Genomic DNA, 25162 nt, shown 5'->3' on the forward strand with positions numbered 1-25162 from the left:
AATATCTCAGGAAAATCTCTGACTAAAAAAATCTCAAAACTATGGGAAAGCCCAGTTTCCTATGAAGAAAGTCTGCATCAGCTCAGCACAATTTGATAATACAGAAAGCTGTGTTTTACATTTTTTCTACACTGTATTAGCACTTGGAAAGACTGAAAGGGAAGCCTGAAAGAAAGAATTTGCATTTTTTTCTAAAGGCCAAACAGACAAGCAAAACCAAAGCCCCACCATCACCCGCCATTCTTTTGGTCACTCCCTCAGGATCAAACTTTGAGCAGAAAACCTCCACAGCCATCCAGAGCGAGAAGGACGGATTGCAAACCCAACCCCTCACCAAAGGCAAAAAAACAGTGGCAAAAACCCAACCCCTCATCAAAGGCAAAAAAACCCAAAAGTATCTCCAAGCCTTACTCTGCATGAAGATGTGGAAAAGGCCAGGCCTGCAGGGAGTGAGGCAGGGGGCTGTTGAGGGGCAGCCATGAGGGCTTTCGGCTCAGCCGCACCCTGCCCGCCTGCCGGGGCCGGCCCGAGCTGCCCCATCGCGGCTCCTCCGCCGTCTGTGGGGCCGGGGCCGGCCCGAGCTGCCCCATCGCGGCTCCTCCGCCGTCTGTGGGGCCGGGGCTGGCCCGGGCTGCCCCATCGCGGCTCCTCCGCCGTCTGTGGGGCCACGGCAGAGTCACAGCACAAAGGGCAGGAATGGCACCGCACAGCTCAAAGCGCAGGAATGGCACCGCACTCCTCCCTCAGGAGCTCGGCAGCCCACAGAACCCACGCTCGGAGCGGCCGCGGCTCCGCGGCACTGACGGCTCCCCACACACCTGCCCCAGCAGCCGGGCTGGGACAGGGACATGGCCAGGGACAGTCACACACCGAGACCACAGGGGGACTTGGTGAGGGACATAAAGGGAACTCTGGGGACTCAGGGCAGGGCTGGAACCCCTGCTCAGGTCCTGGGCACCAGAACTAAGGGAGCAGCCCAAACGTGTTAGCATGAGGCTGACCACCCCCTCAAAGAAAAATCAGCGTTTAACTCAAAATCACTAAGAGCTGGATTAAAAATGGCAAAGAGGAAATAGGAGAAAAAGATGCTTACTAAATCACTATTAAAATACACATTTCTAACTTTTGTAGTCTGAAAAAAGAAAGAAAACAACTATACATCTGGCGTTGTTTTGTAAGGAAAGATGACAGCAACTGAAACTAAAAAGCATTTGTTAAAAATTGGTTTTGACTATCACATTTGTTCTGATCGAGCCTATCAGCTTGTTTTGAAGAAAGGCTGCTGACTGCATAAGGTACAAACACAAAACAGCAATCGTTTGTTAGACCTGGGAAATGCCAAGAAGACAGACAGTATAATGGAATTTAGCACTACCAGTTATTCATAAATAATTCTTCTGATTAAATATTCACACACCATCATCATCATTTGTCTTGTAAGTCTGTTCTCATAGGCACCCTGTGCTCTGCTCCTACTGGATCTCAGCACAGACAGGACCGGTGATTTGGATGTATGACACTAAACCAGGATCTCTTCTGAATAACAATGTGCTGCTGATAAAATGCCCTTTCTCTCTCTCCAGCCTGCTCTGGGGGAGCAGTGGCAGCTCCTGCCTCCCCAGGGACTGGGCACAGCTCAGCCCCACACACAGGAGGCAGATGAGGGCTCTCTGTTTGCCTATCCCCAAGCTCCTCTGACAAGCCACTGTGTGATCTAGAGCTGTTCAAGTGGAAAGGGGAATGCATTTCCTTCCTCCTATTTGGCAGTATTTATCCATGACCACCAGGATACTGCTCAGTTGGACATTTTCTCTTTAAGTCTTGTAAACAAAATGCAAAATCTAAAGAAATTTTTATCTTAGGCAAGCAAAGAAAATAGATTTCCACCAAAATGTCTTGAATAATAACAATTTCTATTAGAAATGTGGTTGGACAGCAAGCCTCCTAAAAGAAAAGCACGGCTCCTCTGCAGCTCAGCAGCTCCCCATGAAGGTCTCTGCAGGCAGTGGGTTGAGCAGAGATGTGCAGAATGATCACCAGCCCCATGTTGTTCAGCTTCTCCCCTCACCTTGTGCTCCAGTAGACAGACAAGAGAACAGGACACCACAGCAATTAAATTAAAAAAAAAATCACAAGGGCACCTTCTCACCAGGTGCTGCAAGCAGGTAAAAAGTCAGGTAAAAACAGTCTCTAGTGTGACTTATTGAGCATTTCCATCTGCCTGATTAGACAGTAAGATTTGAATTTTGGTGGGTGAGGATGATAGCAGGGCCAACTCCAAGCTAGGTGATATCACCATTACTATTTTCCAAACCTAAGTCCTGCAGCAGCGTTAGCTTTGGCAGGTGTCAATTGCAACGGAATCCTGGGGTGGCTGATGTGGAAAGGAGATATAACAAACACTATATTCTTCAAATTGAAAAATTTTCCCCAAGACAAGAATGAAAGTAAGTCTGGACCACACTGGACTGATGAAAATTAATACATCCTCCCCCACACTGTAATCATTAAAATAGATTTTTATCTGTTTTTACCACTATGAAGAACAACAGACAAAGTTTAAAAAGCTCAGGGCCAGCATTTTTTATTATTTAATTATTTGCATGAACTTGGAAAAGTTACCCAAAAAAAGTGTAACTTTCCAAGGAGCACATGGTATCTCAAACAATAAAGCCTCATTCTCCATCCCGCTGACAAGGTTTTCTCAAATTGCAGAATTTTAAGTACTGCCCAAAGTAGTATCTATCCTATTATTTTTCATTTAAAAAATAATTCAAATTGTAAATGACCACTGTTCATTAAAATGTACTTTTCTTCAACTGTAAGCACATTTCTGAATGATGTCAGGCAAGGCAGTAAGGAACTGTTAACTGCTGAAGAGACATAAATAGCAAATAAAAGCTCTTTAAGAGTCTTCTTAGTCTTCTTCCATAGGCACATCCTCTTGTAGCTTCTGCACCATTTTGTCCTCCAGCTGTTTTGGTGTACCTTCAAAAAGAACAAATCAAATTGAACATGTTTCTCTAAACCCAAATAACTGTTTTTCTTTGAACAATATACATGTCAATTCCAGGTGAAACAGCCTAAATATATTGCTTGAAGAGTTGTTTATGAGCAAATCCATCAAGCTCAAAGGTATTTACTGCTAACCTTCATCACCTCAAACTTGTTTTAGCAGAAAAGCTGATGCTGTTTTTATGCAAAATCTAAAATGCAGTCAAACCTGTGTTTTCATCTGCTATGACAAACTGATACAGCTGCCAATACCTGGCAGAACCTTGCAAAGGACTACAAAAATTCATTACTTATTACAGATCAATGGCCTTCTTCCACTAGTTTTTAAATAAACATTTAAAGCCCTCCTGAATGCTGTGTTGTTCAGTAAGAATGCTAACTCTCAATAAGATGACCAAAAAGGAAAACAAGGAAAAAGAAAAATCCGAGACTTAAATTTGATTCTGCTCCCTGCCCAGTCAGAACTGCAGAATACCAAGAAGGCAGCTGGTGTTGGACCAACAGATGGACCACACAGTGCTGTGCAACATTCATTTAGTAAAAGCAAAGACAAACACAGAAATAATCATTTTAATTTATAATTTTGAATTCAGATCTTTTTCCTTTCCTCAAAAAAAAAAAAAAAGGCGGGGGTACACGGCACATTAAACCTTAAACCAAAGTGTGACTATATCCTGACAAAAATCCAAAAATCTAAGAAAAAACCATAGAACAGACTTCTAATTAATATCTCATAATGAAGAAACAAAATCACTGGTAATTTTTATAAAACAAGAGCTAATGGAAATGATTTTAACTTGTCTTCATTACTTCATTAAGTGTATTTTTAAAAGTAAATAATTTATTTTAAATGTGACTTCACTGAAGGAACAGTATTTTCATGTAATTTCTACACAACTGACTGACAAGTTCAAGCAGCAAAGTTGAACTACTGTGTTTTATATCATTCAGTGGTAGATCTGTTGAGTTCAACTAACCAGGTCAGAGGGAACACTTAGATATAAGGCATCAGATAACAAACATGCAGTTCATGCAGCACCAGGTATTGATTGAGTGCAATTTAAACCACAAAAATAATGAAGAGAAAGGACTAGATGGGATGAATGCAGGACTAGACAAATAAAAAGGTAAATTTGATTCAGAACTAAGACAGTACTTACATTTACTGGCAAGAACTATTACTCATATTCAACAGACAAATTAATTGTAAGACAAATGTACAGGATTATTGATCTGTAGAATGAGTCACTCATCCTAAAACTGTGTAGGCAAACCAGTAACTCAAGTTCTTACCTGCATGGGGAGCACGAAGAAGGTGGATATTCTGTTTGACTTCTTTGATGTCTTCTGCCTTCTGCAACTCTTTGCTCTTCTTTAATCTGGGAAAGGGGAAAATTAGATTTAATCACCTTCAAAGAGGAGATGCAGACTTTCATTTTAATGCATGATATCTGTCGCTAAAGATATGTACAGGCTGTAAATAACTATGATTATGAGGAAATAAAGGTAAAAAGTATTTGAAAACCAATTTAAAAAAATACTGGATATTAAGCCACAAAAAATGCAGCACTGTACCAACTTCTATCAGAATTTTGTTAAATTTTAAGACTCTGTATACACAAGTACTACATTACAGCTGTTATCCTTGAGTGTCCAAAAGCTGCATTTCCTTGGACAGCCAATAACACAGGGTAGAGCCCACCCAGTGTATTTTACCCCATCACTTGGATGACTTGGATGTATATAAAAAGCAAATTACTCTTTAAAACTGGATCATTCAATTTCTGGAAAGGTTGTCTAACACACACGGGCAAGGGGTTCCCATCACACAGATAATTCTCACCTGTTCATAATAAATCTGGCTTGGCGTTTTTGCTTTATTTCCTCCACTCTCTTCATTGCATCCACTGAAATAAGCAGAAGTTGTTTTAAATGTGCTTAAATCCCTGCAGCAGAAAATCCATGCTATTTTTGTACAGCAGCTCTTACCAGCACTCCCAGAATACCTAAATACCAGAGGCAATTCTTACACTATCTAGAGGAAACTATTCCTTCTCCCAAGAGCAGGATAAGGGAATATTCTGTGTAGCAACTCTGATAATTTGTATTCTAAAACTTATTTATGCTTCTATTTTTGTGCCTACACATAATGTCTATAGTTAACCATCACTGCAAAAGACTCTACTTGAAAAAGATGCAAGTTACCACCTTCGCCTTTGTGGCATTCATCCACATGAATATAAGCACTTCTCCTATTTTATGATAATTGATTCTATGAAGCAAACTGAAGTGGCATGAGCACAAACACAGAAACAATTGCATCCTGTAAAGGCTTACATTGGGAGCCTCTTAAAAAGCAGGAAAACCACTTAGGGGTTTTGAAGACAAAATAAAGGACTTCTGATCCTCATTTTCAAACCAGTTTCAGAAAAAAAACATCAAGTGAAACTCCACACCTGTTTACAACTCAAACCTCCTCCACACACTCAGAATTTGGTCATGGTTTCAGTATTTCAAGCACAATCACTACAAGCTGTCAATACTCTAAAAAGTCTTTTAAAAACACATTCACAAGTAAAAAATTAATTTTTTGGTTTTTTCCTATAATGACTCACCAGTCTTGTTCCACAACTCTCTCTGGTATTTCACTGGTTCGTTCCTACGTTTTTCAAATTCAAATGAATTATCCTGTATCAAGAAAAAGTAAATAGAGACTTATGCAGAAGCTTTTTTAGATCAATACATTCATACTGTAGCAGTCACTCACAGAACTGAACATTTTATGGGATTCTTTTCCCCCCTTTCAGAAGCTCAGTTCCTAGACTTGAACGATCATTAGAGAGAAATATGAGAAGGAAATGGAGTCGAGTGTTTGACCTCAAAGTGTCAGGAGCCACAGTGATTTGTCTGAAGAGGACTATTTACCACATCACCCTCAACTATTTTCTATTTAGCAAGACTAAAGGAACAGAGAAAACCCATGTGGAATAGGAAATACAGAGCAGATTAGACAGGTGGAAGGCGAAATTGAAAACCTGTAGATTTGAAAGCATTTATTGCAGGACAAATAAGCTCTACTCAACAGCTTGTAATTTTGAGATGGTTTAAAAAAAATACCCCAACCACCATTTCATTTTAAGAATACTGAAACAGTCTAATTTGAAATTGTGAAATATTTTAGTTGATACCTCTGGCACTTGGGACAGCTGCCATGCTCTTAACCATGCCCCCTCACTCCCATGAGCTGAAGACTAAAAACAGTTTCCTGGTCTTTTTTTTTGCCAGGCACACTTAGCTTTATATCAGTTTTATCCAAGGACTTCTCCGCGCCCAAAGGTTGTTTTTTGTTGTGGCAGAGCTGAGTTACACAGCACTAAGTTCATATATTGGCTTTATTCTTAAAATACATTATGTATCTCAAAATTGGAACATATTGTCACCTATTTAGACATGTATAAAGTAATTTTAAATTCGGTTATTTTCAAAAATGTAATTCAACATAGCCAGAAATAACTCAAAAGCAAGAAACACAATTACTGAAGATGCTAATTAACCATAGCTTTTCAGAGTCACATTAAAAAATAAAACCACATTCTTTCCCTTGAAAGATCCACAAAAAGCAGGAAATCACTGTATCAAAATACTTACTAAATTTTTAATATTCTCTAAAAAAATAGGTAATTAAGTCACAATAATTCTTGAATTATTTAAGGACTGTCCCACCAACTATGAATGTTTAATACTTTTACCACTGAAGCAACTTTGTTTTGAAATTGCATTTGAGGTCTCATGCTGTTTTTCAAACATTCCTTTCTATGCAAAGACTTTTTCTACACACTGTAAGCTTTAAAGAGGCTTCACAGGTAAATATTTTAAGGGTCTACATAGAGAGACTTCCTCAGGTACCTGGTAACTCAGATTATTCGTGCAGAAACACAACCACCAATTGTATACATACAGACTAGAGGATTTATTGGTGGGAAGAAATGCCTTGGACTTGGGAGCCACCACGTGTTCCCAGAACAGACACCTGATACTCTGGCTTTCATCCTGAAGGTGGAAGATGCAGGTTTTAATCAAGCTGAATGAACAGCTCACTCTCAAGAAACTCTCACAGTCTCTTCCACAACCCCTCTTGTCCCCAGCTCCTTTCATTAAATGACAATGCTTTAAGGCACCCAGCCCAGCCCCAGGAAGAGCCATTTGAGTGTGCTGATGTAAAGTGGGAACCAGTTCAGCTTCTTACCACTGTCAGTTCCTTGCCAGCTGCTTTACGGAACGCTTTAGTCCATCTCATCTTTCTGGGATTTCGCTTCTTTTTAAAGTTTCTGTGGCATTTTGATTTGCAGAATCTAAATATCTTAAAAAAGGGGGTGAAAAAGAAGAAAAGTCTTAGTTAAATCATGTTATTCGTGCCCCACTGCAAGTGTGACATCAAACACTGAGGTTACTCTAACAATATTCCTCATTAGAAATTATATTCAGTTTCCAAATGCCAGTAATTTTATAGGAAATACAGCTATTAACAAAAACAAATTCAAGCACTAATATTGTTTTTTTCATTATAAAGTCAATTTCACAGCTGCCAGGGTTAAGCACAAGTACTTACAATTAAGCTGATTATACATAAAATACACCTGAGTTTTGAGAATTATCATCTGCAAAAATAACGATAAAGCCAAACCTGCAGTATGAATAAACAGTTTTCCACAGCTGCCAGCACTTCTTAGATACAGTACCATCCTGAGAACAACAAAAAATCCTCACACCTCTCATAATGAATGCAACACACAGACAAAAACGTCTGTTTTCTGGGATGCAGCCCTAAGCCCCAAAGATTACCCTGCAGGAGTCCTAAGCACATTAGTTAAGTCCTGGACTGAAATTACTGAAAGCTGTTAAAGCATACGACAAAACCTTTTAATTGACCTTTTTCTTTTTCCCCTATTTTTCTACATATTCTATGTAATACTAGAGTCTTCACTTAAAAACAGTCAGAATTACATGTTATTCATGAGGTTTTGAAAACCCTATTTTTCTACAGCCATATCCTCCTTTCCATCTAGTAGTCAATTCTAAAAAAATGTAATAGAACTTCTAAATTCTAAAATCTAATAGAAATTAAAAATTAAATTTAAATTATAAAAATTAAATATAAAAATAATAGAAATTCTAAATTCTACAATTTAATAGAAATTCTAAATAAATTTAATAGAAAATATGAAACTTTTAATTACAGCAATCATCTTCTAATAGCTTTTTTTTTTTTTTTTTAACACTCTTCTACGACGTTTTTTCACCTCGGCTCAGGCACACCTGCCACGGTGTTTTGCCTTTTCAGGGATGATCTGTTCACAAGTGATGCGTTTGAGAGCGCCCCTCGCGGCCGCAGTGCGCGCTGCCAGCGCCGGCGCTGTGCCTCAGCCCGCGATCCCTCCGGCCGCCCGGGCCCGGGAGGGAAGCGAGGTGCGCAAGCTTCGCCGCACGCCGGGCGCTCCCACGCCCCGCAGCACCGGCACGGAGCGCAGCAGAGGCTGGGACGCGATACCCAGCATTGTGTGTACGGAGCTGTCAGGCCGGCAGAGCCCCGACAGCCTCAGCCGGGGGAACCACAGCGGCTCCCGCAGCCACCGCTCCTCCCGCAGCGCCCGCCCCGCACTCTGCACCCCGAACTGCCCCGAGCCGAGCTTGCTGACACCTGGAGCAAAAGTCTGAGAGTTAAAGGGTGAGCATTCTGTGCTGCTCAGCGAAGTGTATTATTTCTTACTAAAACCTGAAAACAAATCATTCACCCACCACTCTTGCCGACGGCCACAGCACCTGCCAAATGACTACATCGCTCCCGGTCCTAATATTTAAATATCAGTAAGACATGAATTTCACAGATTGACAGAATAGTCAGAGTTGGAACGGACCCAGAGACAAGAGGATTACTGACTCCAGCTCTTAAGCAAATGGCCCGTACAGGGATCGAACCCACACCACAGCCTCGGTGTTCTCAGCACCGTGCTCTGTACCCCGGCAGGGCCCAGTGCCGAGCGCCAGCAGCGGCCCCGGCCCGGGACAGGGGCTCCGGCCGTGAGCGCCCCGCGTGAGGCGCGGCCGGTGACACCGAGCCGCGCCGGGGCCCGCCCGCACGGGCCGGGCCGGCGCAGGGAGCGGCCGCGAGCACTGCGGGGAGGGCGGTGCCGGTCGGGCGGTACCTTGCAGTCGTTGCGCACGAACATGACGCCGTGTCCCGGGTAGATGGGCCCCGAGCAGAAGTAGCACTTCTCGATACGCATGGCGGCGGCGGCGGCGCGGGCGGAAGCGCGGCCCAGCTGACCGGAGGCGGAGGCGCGGGGCGGGCCCGGCTCCCGCAGCGCCGCCGCAGCGCCCCCTGCCGGCCCCGCCGCCGGCCCACACGGGCACGACCCTGGCTTCTGTTTATAAAGGAAAAATTGTGTTCCAAGGGCAAGAAATTAACGAATCCATACGGACATAAGGATAGACAGAGTAACCCAAGGAAAAGAAAGGGAGTTAGACATAGATTTTTAAATCTACAGTTAATTTACTGTAAAATTCAGAAAACACTTTCTGTGCTGTTTTCATATCTGTAAAATCCAAAATCTCACCAAAATTTGAAGTCCTAAAACCAATGGTTCTGCATATCATATAGGTAGGTACCTGTTACTCCTTCTGTTCCCTCTCCTAGAGTTATCTGTTTATTGTGAAAGGACCTAAATACTAGGCCCTGTACCATCCAAATTGTTTGGAATTGGAGGTCTTCTCTCTATTCTTCAATTGTAGGATGCTGTCCCAGCTCTGAATCTGAAATCCTCCTCACCACAAGAGTGTTTACCACCACAATTCCTGCCTCTCCACTTGAAAGAAATTTAAATGAGCATCTGGTATCTGGTGAAAAATCCATGTGTTGAAATTGCATGTGCTTCTAAAGCATTTTTTGCTTTCTGGTTTCTAGAACAAGAAAAGAAAGGCAGTCAGCTTGGTGCTGTATTAAGAAATACCAGAGGAAGAAAGAAAACTTGCTTTAGCACAGTGGAGTCACCTTATCTGCACAGAGGCTGCCTCCAATCTTTCAGCCCCGTCTGCTGCAGGGAGCGGGGCTGGAGCACAGGGGTGGCCAGGCTGTCAATGGCTCTCACACTGCAGCCAGCGAGGGCTCTGAGGTGGGACTGAGGATGGCAACCCAGGCGAGAAGAGGAGATGTTAAAGATACACACACAATCCAATTTTATCAGGGAAGCTATGAAGACAAGTCTACAACTACAGGAAAAAACAAATAGTAAACAAGTTTGATTAGGTCCCAGGCTGTTCTCCTTTTTCAGTTTGATTACTCTGAGTTTCCTGCCTATGCCATTTTTTCCCCCATGGGCTGTGTTTATTTCACTTTTCCTGGCAGAGCACTGTGTGGTGAAGTGTTTGGTGACTTCTACAGTTTAAACACTTTGAATTACAGACTGTCACCAATACATCCAGCAGACAGGATGTGAGTGCACAGTGATAATACCAGCATTTAACATTAAATTACCACTTCCAGCTCTTTTTTTCACATCAAAGCACTAATCTTCTCTACAAGCCATTATGCTGTAGATTTGAAGTGCTTGTTCCTGACTAAAAGGCAATATAGGTTGAAGGTTGCTGGTGACAGAATCCAGATTAATTATAGAAAACAAATATGTACTTCTACTCCATTAATAGTTATTCACAGACAGAATTAGGTATCCAGGTGAAAAACAGCCTCACTGGAAGAAGAGATTTTACAGCAAACCAAGTGGCTCATTTGTTTTTGACACAGACTACTACAGCAAGAACTGTTTCACCAAACATCTCAACTCACCTTAAACTCAGCAAAGCTCTGATCTGCAAGTATTTACATACTTGTAAAAGTTTCCTAATAGAAGTAAAAGAACTGTTTTACAGTCATGTGAAAGAATAAACAACTGTCAGGCAAATGTACTTGTAGGATCAGTTTCAGAGACATATGATCATGTTGGGTAGAAGACACTTCTGGGGGTCATCTAGAGCAAAGCCCTGCTCAAAGCAGAACAAATTAATATCAGGCTCAAGGCCACATCCAGTTTAGCTTTTAGTGTCTTCAAGGACAGACTCCATAATCTTCCTGAGCTCCTGTTCCAATTTCTGACCACTTCTATGGGGGAAATCTTTTCCTACTATTTAATCTTAATTTCCTAGAGAACATTTCTCTCTTGCCTCTTTCCTATCCCTGTGCCCTCTGAGATGGGTCTGGCTCCACCCATTAGAGTTCAAAGACAGCAGAAAGGTCTCCCTTAGCTTAAAGCTAAGCAAACTCTGTTCTGTCTCTTCCTACCCCTTGTGTTCCAGCCTTCTGATCTTGGTGGCATCTGCTGGACCCACTCCATGTGTTAATGTCTTTCTTCTACTGAGGTGTCCAAAAGAGGGCACAGAACTCCAGTCAATCTTACAATTACTGAAGATAAGGAAAGACTGACTTTCCCAACCTGTCACCTTCATTTTACCAGTGCAGCCCTGGATACAACTGGCCTTCTCTGCCACAGTAGCACACTTTTGTGTTTTGGTTAGTCTCCTTTGGAACAGGATGCTCATCCCCTTATCTGAAAAATGTTTTTTCAGCTAGCACTAGTGCATAGGGTTATTGCAGCCCAGGGGGAATAGCCAGTGACACTTGACACTTTCCCTTTTTAAAATGAATGAGGTTTAGTTCAGCTCATTCTCTTGCCTGTCAAGGAACCTCTGAATAGCAGCACTGCCCTCCAGCACATTATAACCTACCTGGTAATAGACACTGCTCTTGATGGAAGCAGTTACTCTGAAAAATCAGGCTCCTTACCTTTGTAGAAGCAATAAAGTTGACAAAATGCATGGCTTGATTCCCTTTGCTCCGAGCACACAACACGCTCAGATGAGCGGCATTCTGAACGTCTCATGAACACAGAACTGATGTCTCCATTGTCCTCTCTGGGTCTGGGCTCCTCCTGGCATCACCCAGCATTCACCAGGCTCCTGTCTGACTGGTTTGCCCAGTGGAAGAGAGGGTCACCAAGTACCTCAACCACAGCACAGACCTTGGACACATCTGAACAAAGAAGTCTCACAACAGCCAGGGACAGCGCAGGACACGGACTGACATTGAACAACAGGAGATGTTACAGTTCAGTTCAACAGTGCTGGCAAAGTTCATGTCAGGAATGTATAACTATTTTATATTATTCTAAGAAATCCTGGGACAATCCATCTTAATGGAAACACTTTCCAAAACTTTGTTCAATTACAGATAAATGTCTCCATCTGACACTGAATGGAAACAACTTTTCTTGAAATAACAGTTACACATCCCCTAAGAATTCTTGTTTCTTTGTTTCTTAAAACCAGTACTAGTCTAGTAAGAGCAGTGTAATTTACTGTCAAGAAACATTTACTATGATTTCTCATGAGAGTTTAAAAGGGAACAAAAGTTTTGTCACACAATAACTCAAACAGATAAATCTTATGGCACATTTCAAAGGCTGACATCAAAGGAATTTTATGTAGATCCTCTTTGCAAATAGTTACAAATAATAGGCATGACACAAATATGACAGTTTCAGTATTTAATATTTAATATCCAATTTAAACGTAAGTATTCAAAAGGAAATATTTTTACACTATTTCAGTAGTCACTTAGCTCAATAGCTGGTTGCAATAATCCTTAAAGTTTTCAGGAACTGGATGGAGCTATAAGCACAAAAACTCCCATTTTAAGTTAATGCATGACAAAGTTCCACTGCAACCCTCTGAAAACCAAAGAGTCACATTAAAAGAAATTCAGACACTGAAGTACATTGAAATGTATTGTGTCTTACACTAGAGTTTCTTACTCTACTGGTCAGAAACATGATGGTAACTTCAAAAGGCACTCTGAATTAAACTACAGTAACTCCGGTCTACAAGCATTTTAGAAGTGGAGTAGAAAAAAACCAAAACCCTATACTCATATAAATTTCTTTTACCTCTGTCCTAGCCCCAGAGCAGTCAAATTATATTGCACTTTTAAAATATTCTGTGTAGGCTGTGATAAAAATCTAATATTTACACATTGTGTTTGTTAAAGAACAATGCATTACTGTGTAAAATATTTTAAGAACCAAGTTTAAATACTTACTCTTGTATTAATTAATATAACCAGAAGCTACATCAAATATTTTTCCTTAGAGCCTATTCTAGAAACATTTTTGGTCCTTCCTTCAAAAATTTTGTAATGCTGCAATTCATGTTCATAACTGGTATCAATACTTGTCTGAAATTGCAGTAGTTAGAATATTTAAATAAATAAATACATAATTTCTAAAGAAGCAATAGCTTTGGAGTTCTGTAAACAAGCTGCTCTGGAAGGTCTGTAACAAGACTCAATTTGGCATGTTATGATTTTAATTGGCAATACCTTACAATTATACAACCTCTGCCAGGGTAGAAAACAGTTTGGTAGGCACATCTTATGAATCAGTCTGGGCAAAAGCCCAAAAAATACTGATTGTTTCCTAGGGCACGTGAATAAATAAAAATGGTTAGAGTAACATGATCCACTGAAACCAAAAATTACATTTATGTGATCCATAGCTGGGGGGAGAGAAAAATAACTATATTCTTTTTAAAATACAATCTAAAGGAAATGAACAAGCCATAAATTACTATATGGTAACCAAGATGTTCAGGACTCAAAGGTTGGCAGAATAACATGAGCATTATAAAGTCATAGAAATACTGATCTACAGGTCTAGTATCTTAGCTGCATCTCACCAGAAGACAATAATCATTCATTTCTCAATCCAAATTTGAAGAAACATTCTCAATCTGTGTTTGGTAAAACAAATTCAGTGCAAAGCACCAACTCTGACGAAATTTTCCTGACATCTAGGTTGCCCTACATTCCTGTTAAAACATGAGTAGCAATATGAAAGAAACATAACAGATGCACAGTTATGCCATTTGCTTATAAATTTACATACATGCATGTTCTAGAAATTCAAATGATGTCAGGAGATCTCACAGGCTGCATTGGATGTATTTTACATAGTACAGTTGTAGTTTACATGTTCAATTATATGACATGCCCCAAGTGCTCTGTGTGCACACCCCTGTGCTTTTCTAGAGCTTTTTATTCTGTACTGAAGTGCTTCCCTTTGGTTTTCATCACTGAAAACTGATGGATTAGGAGAGCAAGAAAAAACTACTCTCAGGCTTTTGTGGAAAACACAGGATGTGCTCTTTAAGATTGTTATTAAATGGTGAAATGATTAAATGTTTCTGTTTAAAACCAAGAAGCAAGTTGGTTATCTTGTTGTTAGGAGACACCAAGAGCTGTCACAATATCTAATCTAAATGCCTACTCTGTGTAGTTAATGGAGACTGCCAAGGGCAACTGCAAATCCTTCAACTCAAGCCTACCCTTTCTGGCTGCCCACAGAGACATGTTTCTGAATTTGGTAATGAAAATTCCTTTCTTCCCCTTTCCTCCCAAGCAGAGAATTAGAGGAACATTCAGTGCTAAACCAAATTGAACCTCTGTCCCAAAGCTAATAAACTGCATACCTTACAAACGAAGATCAACATTGTTTGAGAGAAAGCAAACAAAAATTCTTACAAAGAATTAATATAGCTCATTAAATAACTACACAAAGCAATTTGTCCCAAAGTTAAACAGGTAAGCTGCAACTGTACTGAATCATACACATGAAAGTTAATTGTAACTGGGCTAACAGCCACATCTGCCTTTTTCTTGCTCCTCATTCAGTTGTTCTGTAGAGCTGTGCCCATTGGAGCGCACCACCCCTTCAGGGATCCAGGATTTATCCACACATCGTTCCATGCGCTTCATTATGAGGTCAAGCAGAGTTTCAATGGCTTTGCTTACATTATTCCCATTTGCTGCACTGGTTTCAAAATATGGGATTCTGCAGGAGACAAAAAATATAACCTTACATCGTACAGTTGTCACTCACAGAAGAAAAAAAAAAATACAGTACTACTGCACACTAAGACTGTCACTGCTACTCCATAGCAGAGAAACACTAAGTGCTCAGTGGTCTGAAATGCAAAAGGAATTAATGAAATGGCTGACTGGAGGTAGGGCAGAAGGGCAAACATTAATGGAGTCCACAATTTACAGGGACACTTGTCAGCATGATTTCCCAAAGTTGTCCTCCTGAGGTCTGTTTTTTTTTAACTCCATTCCCTGCAAGAGATGCAGTTACTCCAGAGCTGATGTGCATAGAAATCAGTGAGGAGAACATTTGTGCACACAAGGACATATAAAGTAATTACAGGAGAAGGAAAGCTGCTACAGCCATTCCTCTGTGGGTAAGGCACTAAAGACTCACAGTGTGGTGGTACTCATCACTACAGAAGGTGACTTTCTTCTATTGACACCACAACTCTAAACTTTCTTACATAAAAGAAGAAATCTCAGTGCTCAGAGCATCTATGTCTTTGTTAAGAAAAGTTTCTGGCACCTTGGTTTCTAAAGTACATTGCTTGTTTCTTCACTGTTGTGGGTCAGGATGTTCCACTGTGGATCTGCAGCTATTGCTTTCTGTACAGAGTGCTCCCCACAGTGTGGTGCTACAGTGGCTGCATCTGTGTTACTGCCCAGGAAACTGATACCATCACTTCAGAATTTTAAGTATTTCTTACTTAACTTGCAAGACACAATGAGTGGCCGAAAGTCTCTTGCTGTGTCTGTGCAGGTCTCTTGCAATCTGTTTCAAATACACCACATTTCCATATGAGGCCCTTCCACAGAAGGGGACACTCACTATCTCACACTTTAGTTACCAGGAGACTGTTCACTGCAGCAGGATTTATCTTTCCTTCCCTCATGAGAAAGTGACTCATAGCAGCCATCCTGTCTCACCTCTACAGGGCAGAGAACTTCATAACTGCCTACAGATTGGATGTGACCCACAACCTTGGCTTTTTTAGCTCACTATTCCTAAATTAAGTTGCATTTTCACCACAAAGATAACTACCTCATAAATCATTTTCAGAAGTCACATGCAAAGAGATTTAAGATATGGTCACATGCTATCAGCTGCTGTTTAAAACTTCTTGCTCCTTCACAAGCAGCTGGTTAAAGTACCACATGCACTTGCTGTTGTCTGTGTGACATGGACTTGACTTCAAACAAGCATTTTCACAGAAGGAAAAAGTAAGGAAGTATTACTGCACTAAACCATTTCTTTCTCATAGACAGATTGCTTCTGATTTGCCTCCAATGATTCTTAATGGCCAAGGCAAACTAATTTTGCCTAGTAAACATCATGACACAGCAGAAGACCTGCAGAACAAGGCAGCCTGCACTGAAGAGCCAGTGTTCCCACTATTGCCTGCCCTGTGGGCTTTACTTTGGAGCAGTTCTACTCTATCCCTCCAGACAAAGGTGGATTAGTGGTTGGAGCACATCATTTAACTGAGCTTTCATTTGAGAAGAAGTCCAGTTCATGTGCTAGAAAATTGCTCCACTATGTGAATTAAAACACAACAAATGCATCAGATGATTTCCTTCAGAAATGTGTTTTTGATTCTCAGTGAAAAGCAAAGGTAATCCAAAGATAAGCCCCATGAAAGAGTTAAGGGAGTATAAAAGTACAAATTAATATCTGATAGGAACAAAGACTTCACACACTTCCTTCAGAGGCACATGACCCGTGCCTGGCAGGAAGGGGAAGGGCAAGGGTACCCTGCCTTCCTACTGGGCTGACTCAGTTTTCAGACTCCCTGGGAGCCTGTGAGAGTGCAGATGCCTCAGCGCAGGTAAGAGCAAAGAGACCCCATTATTCACCTGCCTCTCTAAATTCTCTCTCTTTTCCAGAAAGTTTGTGAAAATTTACACTGTTTACTGCCAAGCAAAGAAGATGACCCAATCTCCTGTACAAGATTACTGCAATACTAAGTACTTATTTTTGAGCAATGAAGAAAATAATAAACGCATACAGAAAAAAAAGATATCATATCAGGCAGTTAAGCATTCTAAAATGCTTATTCTCACAATAACCTTTCACTATACAGAAAAAAAGTATTACAGAAAATATTTCATTCTGCTCTAAACACAGCAATAATTGCAATAAAGTTACTTACCCATATTTTTCTGCAAGTTCCTTAGCATCTTCTTCCTTCACCATCCTTTGGTCCTCCAGGTCACTCTTGTTTCCACATAACACAATGTCTGGGTTTTCACAGTAGGCATGCATTTGTAGCTGACCTGGCAGCACCAACATGAAGAGGGCCACGAGTCACTCTCACACACACTGCCCTAGGAACACTACCACACACCAAGCCTGCTCTGCTGGCTCACAGCCCTTCTCCACTGGCCTGAGGAGCCACAGAACAGGTGGGCTTCCACTGTCACATACCCAGGGAAAAACCCAGGCAAACAGAACCTGGGCAGAGTTAGCACAGAAACTTGTGCATTTGCAGCTGAAGGAGTTACACTCACTAAGCACCTACAGTGAGTGCCAGGAAAGGATCTGCTTCCCTCTACAGAGGGATGATGCAGTTTGGGAACTCCTTTGCCTGGATATACCAGCCAAGTAAGATTTGCCTTCCATTATGTTTTGCTGACAAAGCTTCAGGTGAGCCAAAATACTTTAGCATAGGCTTCCCACACACTTAAATTACTGAACAGCACCAGAGCCAGGGATAGGATATGGTCTCAGCTGTCTTTTATATAGGTTAAAATCCAAGTTCAGTAGGCAAAGCTGAATTTCAGGCAAGCCCTAGAAGCCATCACTAGCAGCTATTAGAATTATAATACAAGATTTACATTATTTTACCGAGAAAGCCATAAAAACCAGTATTTTAAGCTCTAATTCTCAGTGAGACTCCATATTTACAAACATAACCCCCACACCCCATTTCACCCATGCAAAGAAAGAAAAAAAAAAAAAAAAGAGCCATACTTATCCAGTTCCTGACATTCAGAAAGCTTTGCTCATTTGTCAGATCAAAGAGCAGAAGAAACCCCATGGCATCTCTGAAGAAAGCTGTAGTCAAGCTACGAAACCTAGACCAGCAAAGAGAAATTAATTTGCTCATCTGACAAGTTACTTGGAAAACATAATTGCTTACAATCATAGAAGAAGTGAGGTAACTTAAGACTGAATGAACCAGAAGGAAATATTCATAGTTGTTTTGCTGAGGCAGAGGCTGTGTAAGAAAAATTGCTAACATTGCTGTGGCCTAATCAAGGCCTAAGGGATCAAGGAGACTTGAGTGTGAGAGCTTTAAACAGTCTTCCACTATAAAGCATGCCTTGATCAAGATTCAAAAATTAAAACAATAATGAAATTCTAACTTTGAACAAAAATTTATCCCCTATACACATCAGTCCTTGAATGTAAGATTAACAGCTACAAGAATGCTAGTCTTTTGATAGGCCAATAGAAAAGAATCCTTTGAGATGCTTTTTCCTGTCTGACTTTCCCAAGACATCACAATATTTACAGAAATTTCAGAGAACTTTAAAAAGACAAGCTTTAAAAGTATCTATATGTGCTGGCTATGAAAAAAAAATACTAAAAAGCAAGAATTACAGGTTTTGTGTTCTACAGTTGTAAATTACAGTTAGAATTTACTGGGTACCCATAGGAAGCTTTCCATTGCTGTTGCAGTAAGCTCCCATTGCAATCTTGGGCCATACCTTTCCTGCCCTGCAGTGTCCCAGAGCTGAAGATGGATCCTCTGTCCTCTGCCACCAACACCATCCGGCCCATTGGGTCTGTACACCTGGAAGAGGTAAATTTGCAGGACTGTTACCAGTCCAGCTGCTACAGAACACAAAAGAACTGACATTTGAAGTCATTAAATGCAGCAAAATTAGCACTGCTGATGCACAGATGCCAACTACAACTCAATCCTCTGCTTTGTAAGGCAAAAGTAGTATGAGATAAATTTTAATATTGCATCCAATTAAATATTTAAAAATAAGGGTAAAAGGGAAACTGCAAAACCAGGGCCCAATAGACTAGGGACTCCAGATAGATATTTAGAGCCACGAGACAAAATTAATTTTCATATTTTGATTTTCTGGGTTTTTTACTACCTTACATCATGTTCAAAATAAAATATAAGAAAGCAACAATGCCATCTGGCAATGTATTTGTAGTAGTAGCAGAACCTCATTTGCAAACAGGATATACTCAAGAGATAATGACATCTCCACTTAGCTGCCAAAATGCTGCTGAAAAATTGCTGAGGGTAGATCTTATCAGATCACAGCTTATAAAGCAGAAATTGGATGATAAAAATAAAAGCTGAAGAGTTTGCTCAGCATGAAAAAATAAATAAGGGCATTTATTAGTCTTGGAAGGATCAGATAAAAATAGATTCATTTCTTGTTTAGAATGCTTCAAGTTAAGTCATCTTCGTTACCTTCAAATGTCATTGTATCTAAGCTTACAAGAGCTACAAACAGATCTTCAGAATTCCACAAATTCAGCAAGTTTATGTATTATAAGATTCAATCTCTGAAGCCTAAACCTTATCCTGAGTTATCAAATATGCTAATCAAGTAAACCACCATGTTTACAATCCCACTAAAGGGAGATTGACTTATTCAAGGGACCAGTTTGGCATTGAACTAAGGTATAGTCCTTGAAATACTGTGGTGCATGTCATGCACCAAAAACCAGTCTGCACAATGCCCATTACCCCATCCAGATTTCTGGACACAGGAAATCACCAGGCTACAATGAAAGACATTTAATAGCTGTACATAACAACAAAAAGCTTGTGCCAACTCCATTTCTCAGAGCAGTAAGGACCAGCATAACCAATTGGTTATGGCATTCTAGTGCTCAGCTTCATATGAGAAGTACATTTGCTTAGTTTAATAACAATTCAGGGGTTGAAAAAAGCAACCTTATATTTCATAATTTTTCTCTGCTAGTGGTGACTGCTTAGAAGCCAGATCAGCTGCATGTACCATTTAATTTGCATATTTAAAAAACTGCACCATTGTTCAGTAGCCATTTCAGTTCATACCCAGCAAAAACATTTTACTACAATTCAGTCCTTCCTGGTGAAAAGAGTTCAACAGTACAAGTGCTACTCCAGGTCCTGTGTGCACTAGTCACAGAGTTGACACACTCATCAACACCTGCTGAGCAGAAAGAAATGGTTTCTTAAAGTCAGCTCTTTAACTTCTGGGGAAATGAGTCTGTACACAGCAATGACAAATACAGCCAGGTCAGATGAGGCCTTTCCTGTCACAGAATGAAGCACACAATAACACTGATTGCAGGCCTGCACACAGACAGACACCATTTTCAAGTAGCACATTTCATATAAACTCACCACTCTCTTTTCCCGAAAGTCAATGCCCACCGTTGTGATGAATTTGGAATTAAATTTGCCATCTGTATATTGGTAAAGAAGGCTGGTCTTTCCTACTCCAGAATCACCAAGTGCTAGGAATTTTATGAGGTAATCGTAGTCCCCATCAGACATAGTGAGAATTCAGGCGGCACCTTAAAAAGCAAAGCAAAAAGGAACAGTTAGTCCAGACTCTGCCAGGACGACTGACAAATGTTTAAAACACAAATCACTCCCTGAACTACAAAGCAGCAAGTGGTGGGGCCAGTTCTGTGCTCCTTTACACCAACTTCACTTTAAACTCTCAATTGCACAAATTACCAATATCAAATGCAGCTGTGACTGAAAAAGGTGCATCTTTAGTTTTATTACATTCCTCTTACTGGAAAGGGAAGGCAACACAATTCCGACTTCTTCAGGCAAGACTGAAAATCAAGGTCAAACTATTCAAGGTATCTGGAACAGAAACTGCAGAACTGTTTTTAATCCTCCTGGAAGCTGGCAAAAGCTTCTTAATTGTACTAGCAATGCAATTTTCTTACTCACTATGGCATTAGTAACAAATGAAAAAAAAGAATTTTTTCCTGGACTGTCCACTATATTTAAACAAATTTTAAAGTAATTTTCTATTAATAGCTATTTTTTTAGTCTTGAAAAAAAAAACCTTGAGGTTTTTGTTTTGAAGAAGAATTCTCAATTTTTAAAGTTTGTGTTGTGATGCTAGCTAGCCACTCAAACTAAATCTTGATCCTGAATTGACATTAAACAAACACACACATTTTTTTCCATGGCTCATTACACATTTAAGAAATTTCTCTCTTTTTTCTGCCTTTTTAAAAATAACCATATTCTCTATAGTCTGATCTAAGTGCAGGAACAACTAAAATGTGTAACAAAAATCACTGGAATATCTCATGTGTACTAGAAAAGCTGATGTAAGTGCACTGGCACTTTCCTGTTGAGTAGCTACCGAGCCTCCCTCCCCCAAAACAAACAGTAGAGAGCTGCCTTGTGCTGTGTTCAAAGACATGAACATGAAAAGATAAGCCCAAAATAACCACTCTAAAAGCAACAGAAAACCGGCATAAAATTGCCTCTTATGAAGGACAGAAGAAGATGCCAAAAATACAAAAAAAAGACTATGAAACAAAATTTTGAAAGAGTAATATCTGCTGTTTCAACTGCAAGTATTTTTGAAACTACTTGTAGCTTGAACTAGATAAAGACATTAATTTCAAGTCAAACACTGCAGTAGTTTACATCAATGGCAAAACACCAATTAATTTCTTGAATATCAGCTCACAGCTTGAGGTCTGGAACAAACTGTGTCTCCAGCATGTGGGCGTCAATCACCACCATTCAGCTAAACCATAACCATTTAAAAGCTTCACACCTTTATAATGGTCCCGCTCTTGGTTACAAGTCAGAACTGTGTCTGCTTGATGTGGCCATAAGCAGCTTACTAAAAAGCAGAGACTGGTCAGATTTACCCCAGATATTCTCCAGCTGAAGAGTCAGTGGAAAGCAGCTAACACGTTTTTCCATTTTTGAAAAGCACTGAAGTCTCCCTTTCCCAATGTGTATTTCACATTATGCCATCGATGCCAGTAAAAGCTTGCAGGAAGGGGGTTTAGGTGACAGAGTTCACACTCACCACTACCCCACAGCTGGCTAATTCACATCCTACTGCTGTGTTTTAACCAAAGTTTTGCAATAGAGTAGAAGGCTGAAAGGGAGAGCCCTGCAGCAAAAATTATCAGTGAGCATTTTACAAAAATGCACCACAACTGCAGGACTGCAACCACATCATAGGTCTGAGGGAGCAATGTATTCAAGTAAGCAAGATGAACAGGCAGCACAAACACTGACATAAGAACATTTTCAGAAGAAATTAAGAACCCTGATCCATTAGACACACTCACATGTATCAGCAAGAATAATTTTGGGACACTTCTTTCATTTTTTAAATCCTCTCTCCTGTTGGCTAAGGGAAAAAAAAGTAAAACCAGATCACGTATCTTGTAGCTCTGCCAAAGTCTTTTCATTGAAATGTACCAGAAGAAAAGGAAAAGTATTTTAAAAAACTGAGATGGATTTTTTTAAAGACTGCATTTTATTTAGACTTCCGTCTCACACATGGTGTTTCCTTTGCCCTCATGTTCTCAAAGGGCTAAGAGATGTGGAAGCTCATCCTCTACTCAAGCACATGTTCTTTCAGTCCCAAGATCCCTAAATTAATTGTTGCTTTTAAAAACTTAGATGTAAATCTTAGGGCCAGTATATTACATGATGACAGCCTTGCTCCATGCCTTTTACTGTGCTATGCCACCTGCACAGAGGTTTTCTGTTGGGTGGCTATAGGTGTACAGAACACACTTTTATTAACAAGCACCAATGACAGTGCAGCTGATCACTGCTGATTTACCATCAGCAAGACCACACAGAGGAAGGAAGGGCACTGCAGCTCTGCCACGGAGCTGTAGGGAACTGTTACAGTTCAGCTGCACCTTCCACTGGACAGGGCTGTGTGAAAGCTCTGGCCAAAACAGAAAGGTCAAGACTAGGCAAAAAAAGGTATTACTAGTGTCATATCTGATTTGTAAAGTGTCTGTCAGGACAAACACACCTCATCATTTGGTCCACTCAATTCTCCCTGTGCTTGGTACAAAATACAATTTCCAAAGGACTGACAGAGGGTGAGGAACCCTTCACAGGAAGGGTTCTAAAAATGTCTTCTAAAAGGTTTGCTTGAGAAGGAAATTTTCTCCTCTGGTTTTGAAATGCACACACCTCTCATTGCACCCCACAAAGTCAATCTATTATTCAAATATCTCCAGGGAGTGGTTCTTGTGAAACCCTGCAGAGTTAACCTATCCTCGGAGACATGTAAAGAGCTATTTTCATAGCAGTTTCAAGCCTTGTCCTCCTCCCTGTACAAATATTTAAAAAGTGATCTCCACCCTCCACTTCCGAGACCTGCAGTCCTAGTGTCCAGACACATTCAGTTTCACATAACAGAAATAAGAATAGATTCACTGGAAAGTATTCACTGCTGTGAAGCTTTTAAAAATCAAAGCCCTGTTACTAAAACCCATCCCATTTTTTCCTTCCAATTTTGCCTTTTTTTTTTTAATTAGGCTTTATTGCTTCACACTTTCTAGTCTTTCCTTCCACTTTTCCATACCTCATATAACAGGAGAGTAGTAGGTAGAAAACGAAGATTCTGAAAAAAACTAATGATACAATTAGAATTCACCAGGCCACCAAAACAAAATTGTTCCCAAATCTTGCTTCTAAGAGTAAGAACTCCTTGGTTAAAAAAAAAAAAAAATCACCAATGGACACAGTTTTAAGCTCCACATCAAGCCCTCCACAGTTTTGCCTGTTGTAAATCCCTCCTGAAATCCCATTCAGCTCTGGCTTTGCACTTTGCCTGGTATGCAGAGGGACAAGAGCTATGAACAAGTGCTGGAAAAGCTCCACTGGCCTTTTCCATGGCTGACAGGACCCCCACAGCCAGCATTTGAGCTGTGCCTGTACAGCTGCTGCTCTGGAGCCTCCACACACACAGATCAGACCTTATCAAGAAGGGATTCTCTCCAAATCAAGTGCTCTTCTTGTTCCCTGCATTTCCTAGTCTGAGGTACTTTCACATTACAGACATCAGTGTTAATGGGTTAATCTTTTTGCCTCTGGGACACAGATATGACAGCACTATGGTGTGATAAAACATTCCAGACTATGGCAGATTTGCTCCTGTATAAATTAAGGAAATTGGCTTGGCATGCAGGATTTCCCCCGTGCAGTATGGGAATAGGGAATATGCTTCCTGAACTGGCCTTACACAAAACATGCAACTCTTGTGCTGCTACTGAGCTGATGGAAAGAAGGAAAAAGGAAGAAGGCAAAAGAGATGAATACATGGAAACAAGCAAAAAAAAACCCAAAAAAAACCAAAAACCAAAACAAAAACAAAAAGCATTGATCTGCAAATAAAAACATGCACACATACACAGTGTAAAATTCAGGAAATCTGAACATGCCCCTAATCAGACAATCCTCAAGCACATCAGTTTAAAGTAAGGCATACCACTTACCCCAAACTCTGCAAAAGGAACAGCTAGGGCACACTGGAGATAGTACTTCCAGCAGGAGTACTTTTCCAGCACCACCTCTTCAGCACACAGCCAAGAGGCTTACGTGTCAGCTGTTTGCATCCACGTTGATGGGTGCTCAGAGATAAAGAGGTGTGCCCGTGTCTGTGTCTAGCAGGGTGCTGCCTCACTGCATGGCTGGCAAGCAATTACACAGCTCACATGTCCCTTTTATTCCTAGAGGCAAACAGCATTTCAAAAGAGATTTGTGCAAGACCTGCCTTGGAACAGATCTAAAGTTGCTGCAAAATCACCCACACATCTTTAAACAATTACATTGTTCCCAGCAGGGGTTTTCATTCAAAAATGCAATAATGATGGATAACACCTGCTCAGTTATAGCTTTACATTTTTTACCTCTGGTTTGAGAATAGAGCAGTCTTTAATGTAAACTGTTTCCTTCCTGTTGAGGCTCCATGCTGGTGATTAGAGTTGACATGGGCATTGGGGAGAATGAAACCAAAATCCCCCAAAGACAGAAAATGAAGACTCTACAGGTCTCTCGGTGGGATTTGTACAGATTTGATTCTTCTGCAAGTGAACATCAATTCATACAATTTTTTTTTTCACCAAGGCACTACACAAAATTACACTTAGAGTGTTTTATGTGTCACTCCATCTGTTCCAGCAGAAAAACTGAGAAA

General features: G+C 40.6%; 2 protein-coding genes across 6 annotated transcripts in view; both read right to left on the reverse strand.

Annotated features, from left to right (window-relative positions):
• Positions 1–2558: 2558 nt before the first annotated feature.
• RSL24D1 (ribosomal L24 domain containing 1) lies at positions 2559–9370 on the reverse strand. Its single transcript, XM_054642245.2, has 6 exons — positions 9219–9370; positions 7262–7375; positions 5631–5703; positions 4859–4922; positions 4309–4394; positions 2559–2988 (listed from the first exon to the last, which is right to left on the reverse strand). The coding sequence occupies exons 1-6, from the start codon at positions 9297–9299 to the stop codon at positions 2918–2920; spliced, it is 489 nt and encodes a 162-aa protein (XP_054498220.1). The 5' UTR covers positions 9300–9370; the 3' UTR covers positions 2559–2917.
• A 3223-nt stretch (positions 9371–12593) lies between these two features.
• Positions 12594–25162, reverse strand: part of RAB27A (RAB27A, member RAS oncogene family) — a 32905-nt gene continuing 20336 nt past the window's right edge. For 4 of the 5 annotated variants that reach the window (XM_077185345.1, XM_077185346.1, XM_054642199.2 and 1 more), the window contains 5 exons: positions 20347–20519; positions 18692–18777; positions 17952–18055; positions 17131–17254; positions 12594–14948 (listed from right to left, as the gene is read on the reverse strand). In XM_077185345.1, the coding sequence (XP_077041460.1) occupies positions 14750–14948; positions 17131–17254; positions 17952–18055; positions 18692–18777; positions 20347–20499 (666 nt within the window). In that variant the 5' untranslated portion in view covers positions 20500–20519 and the 3' untranslated portion in view covers positions 12594–14749. Of the gene's footprint in view, positions 14949–17130; positions 17255–17951; positions 18056–18691; positions 18778–20346; positions 20520–24461; positions 24696–25162 lie in introns of all 5 variants that reach the window. The other variant, XM_077185344.1, reaches the window with a different exon arrangement.

Source organism: Agelaius phoeniceus, chromosome 13, assembly GCF_051311805.1.
Source record: "Agelaius phoeniceus isolate bAgePho1 chromosome 13, bAgePho1.hap1, whole genome shotgun sequence".
Classification (NCBI taxonomy): domain Eukaryota; kingdom Metazoa; phylum Chordata; class Aves; order Passeriformes; family Icteridae; genus Agelaius; species Agelaius phoeniceus.

Coding starts and splice junctions, on each gene's coding strand:
- RSL24D1 (XM_054642245.2), bottom strand. CDS start 9,299: ATGCGTATCGAGAAGTGCTACTTCTGCTCGGGGCCCATCTACCCGGGA. Junction 7,376..9,218: donor TCGTGCGCAACGACTGCAAG/GTACCGCCCGAC, acceptor CCCTTTTTTAAG/ATATTTAGATTCTGCAAATC. Junction 2,989..4,308: donor TCTTCGTGCTCCCCATGCAG/GTAAGAACTTGA, acceptor TTCTTTTTGAAG/GTACACCAAAACAGCTGGAG.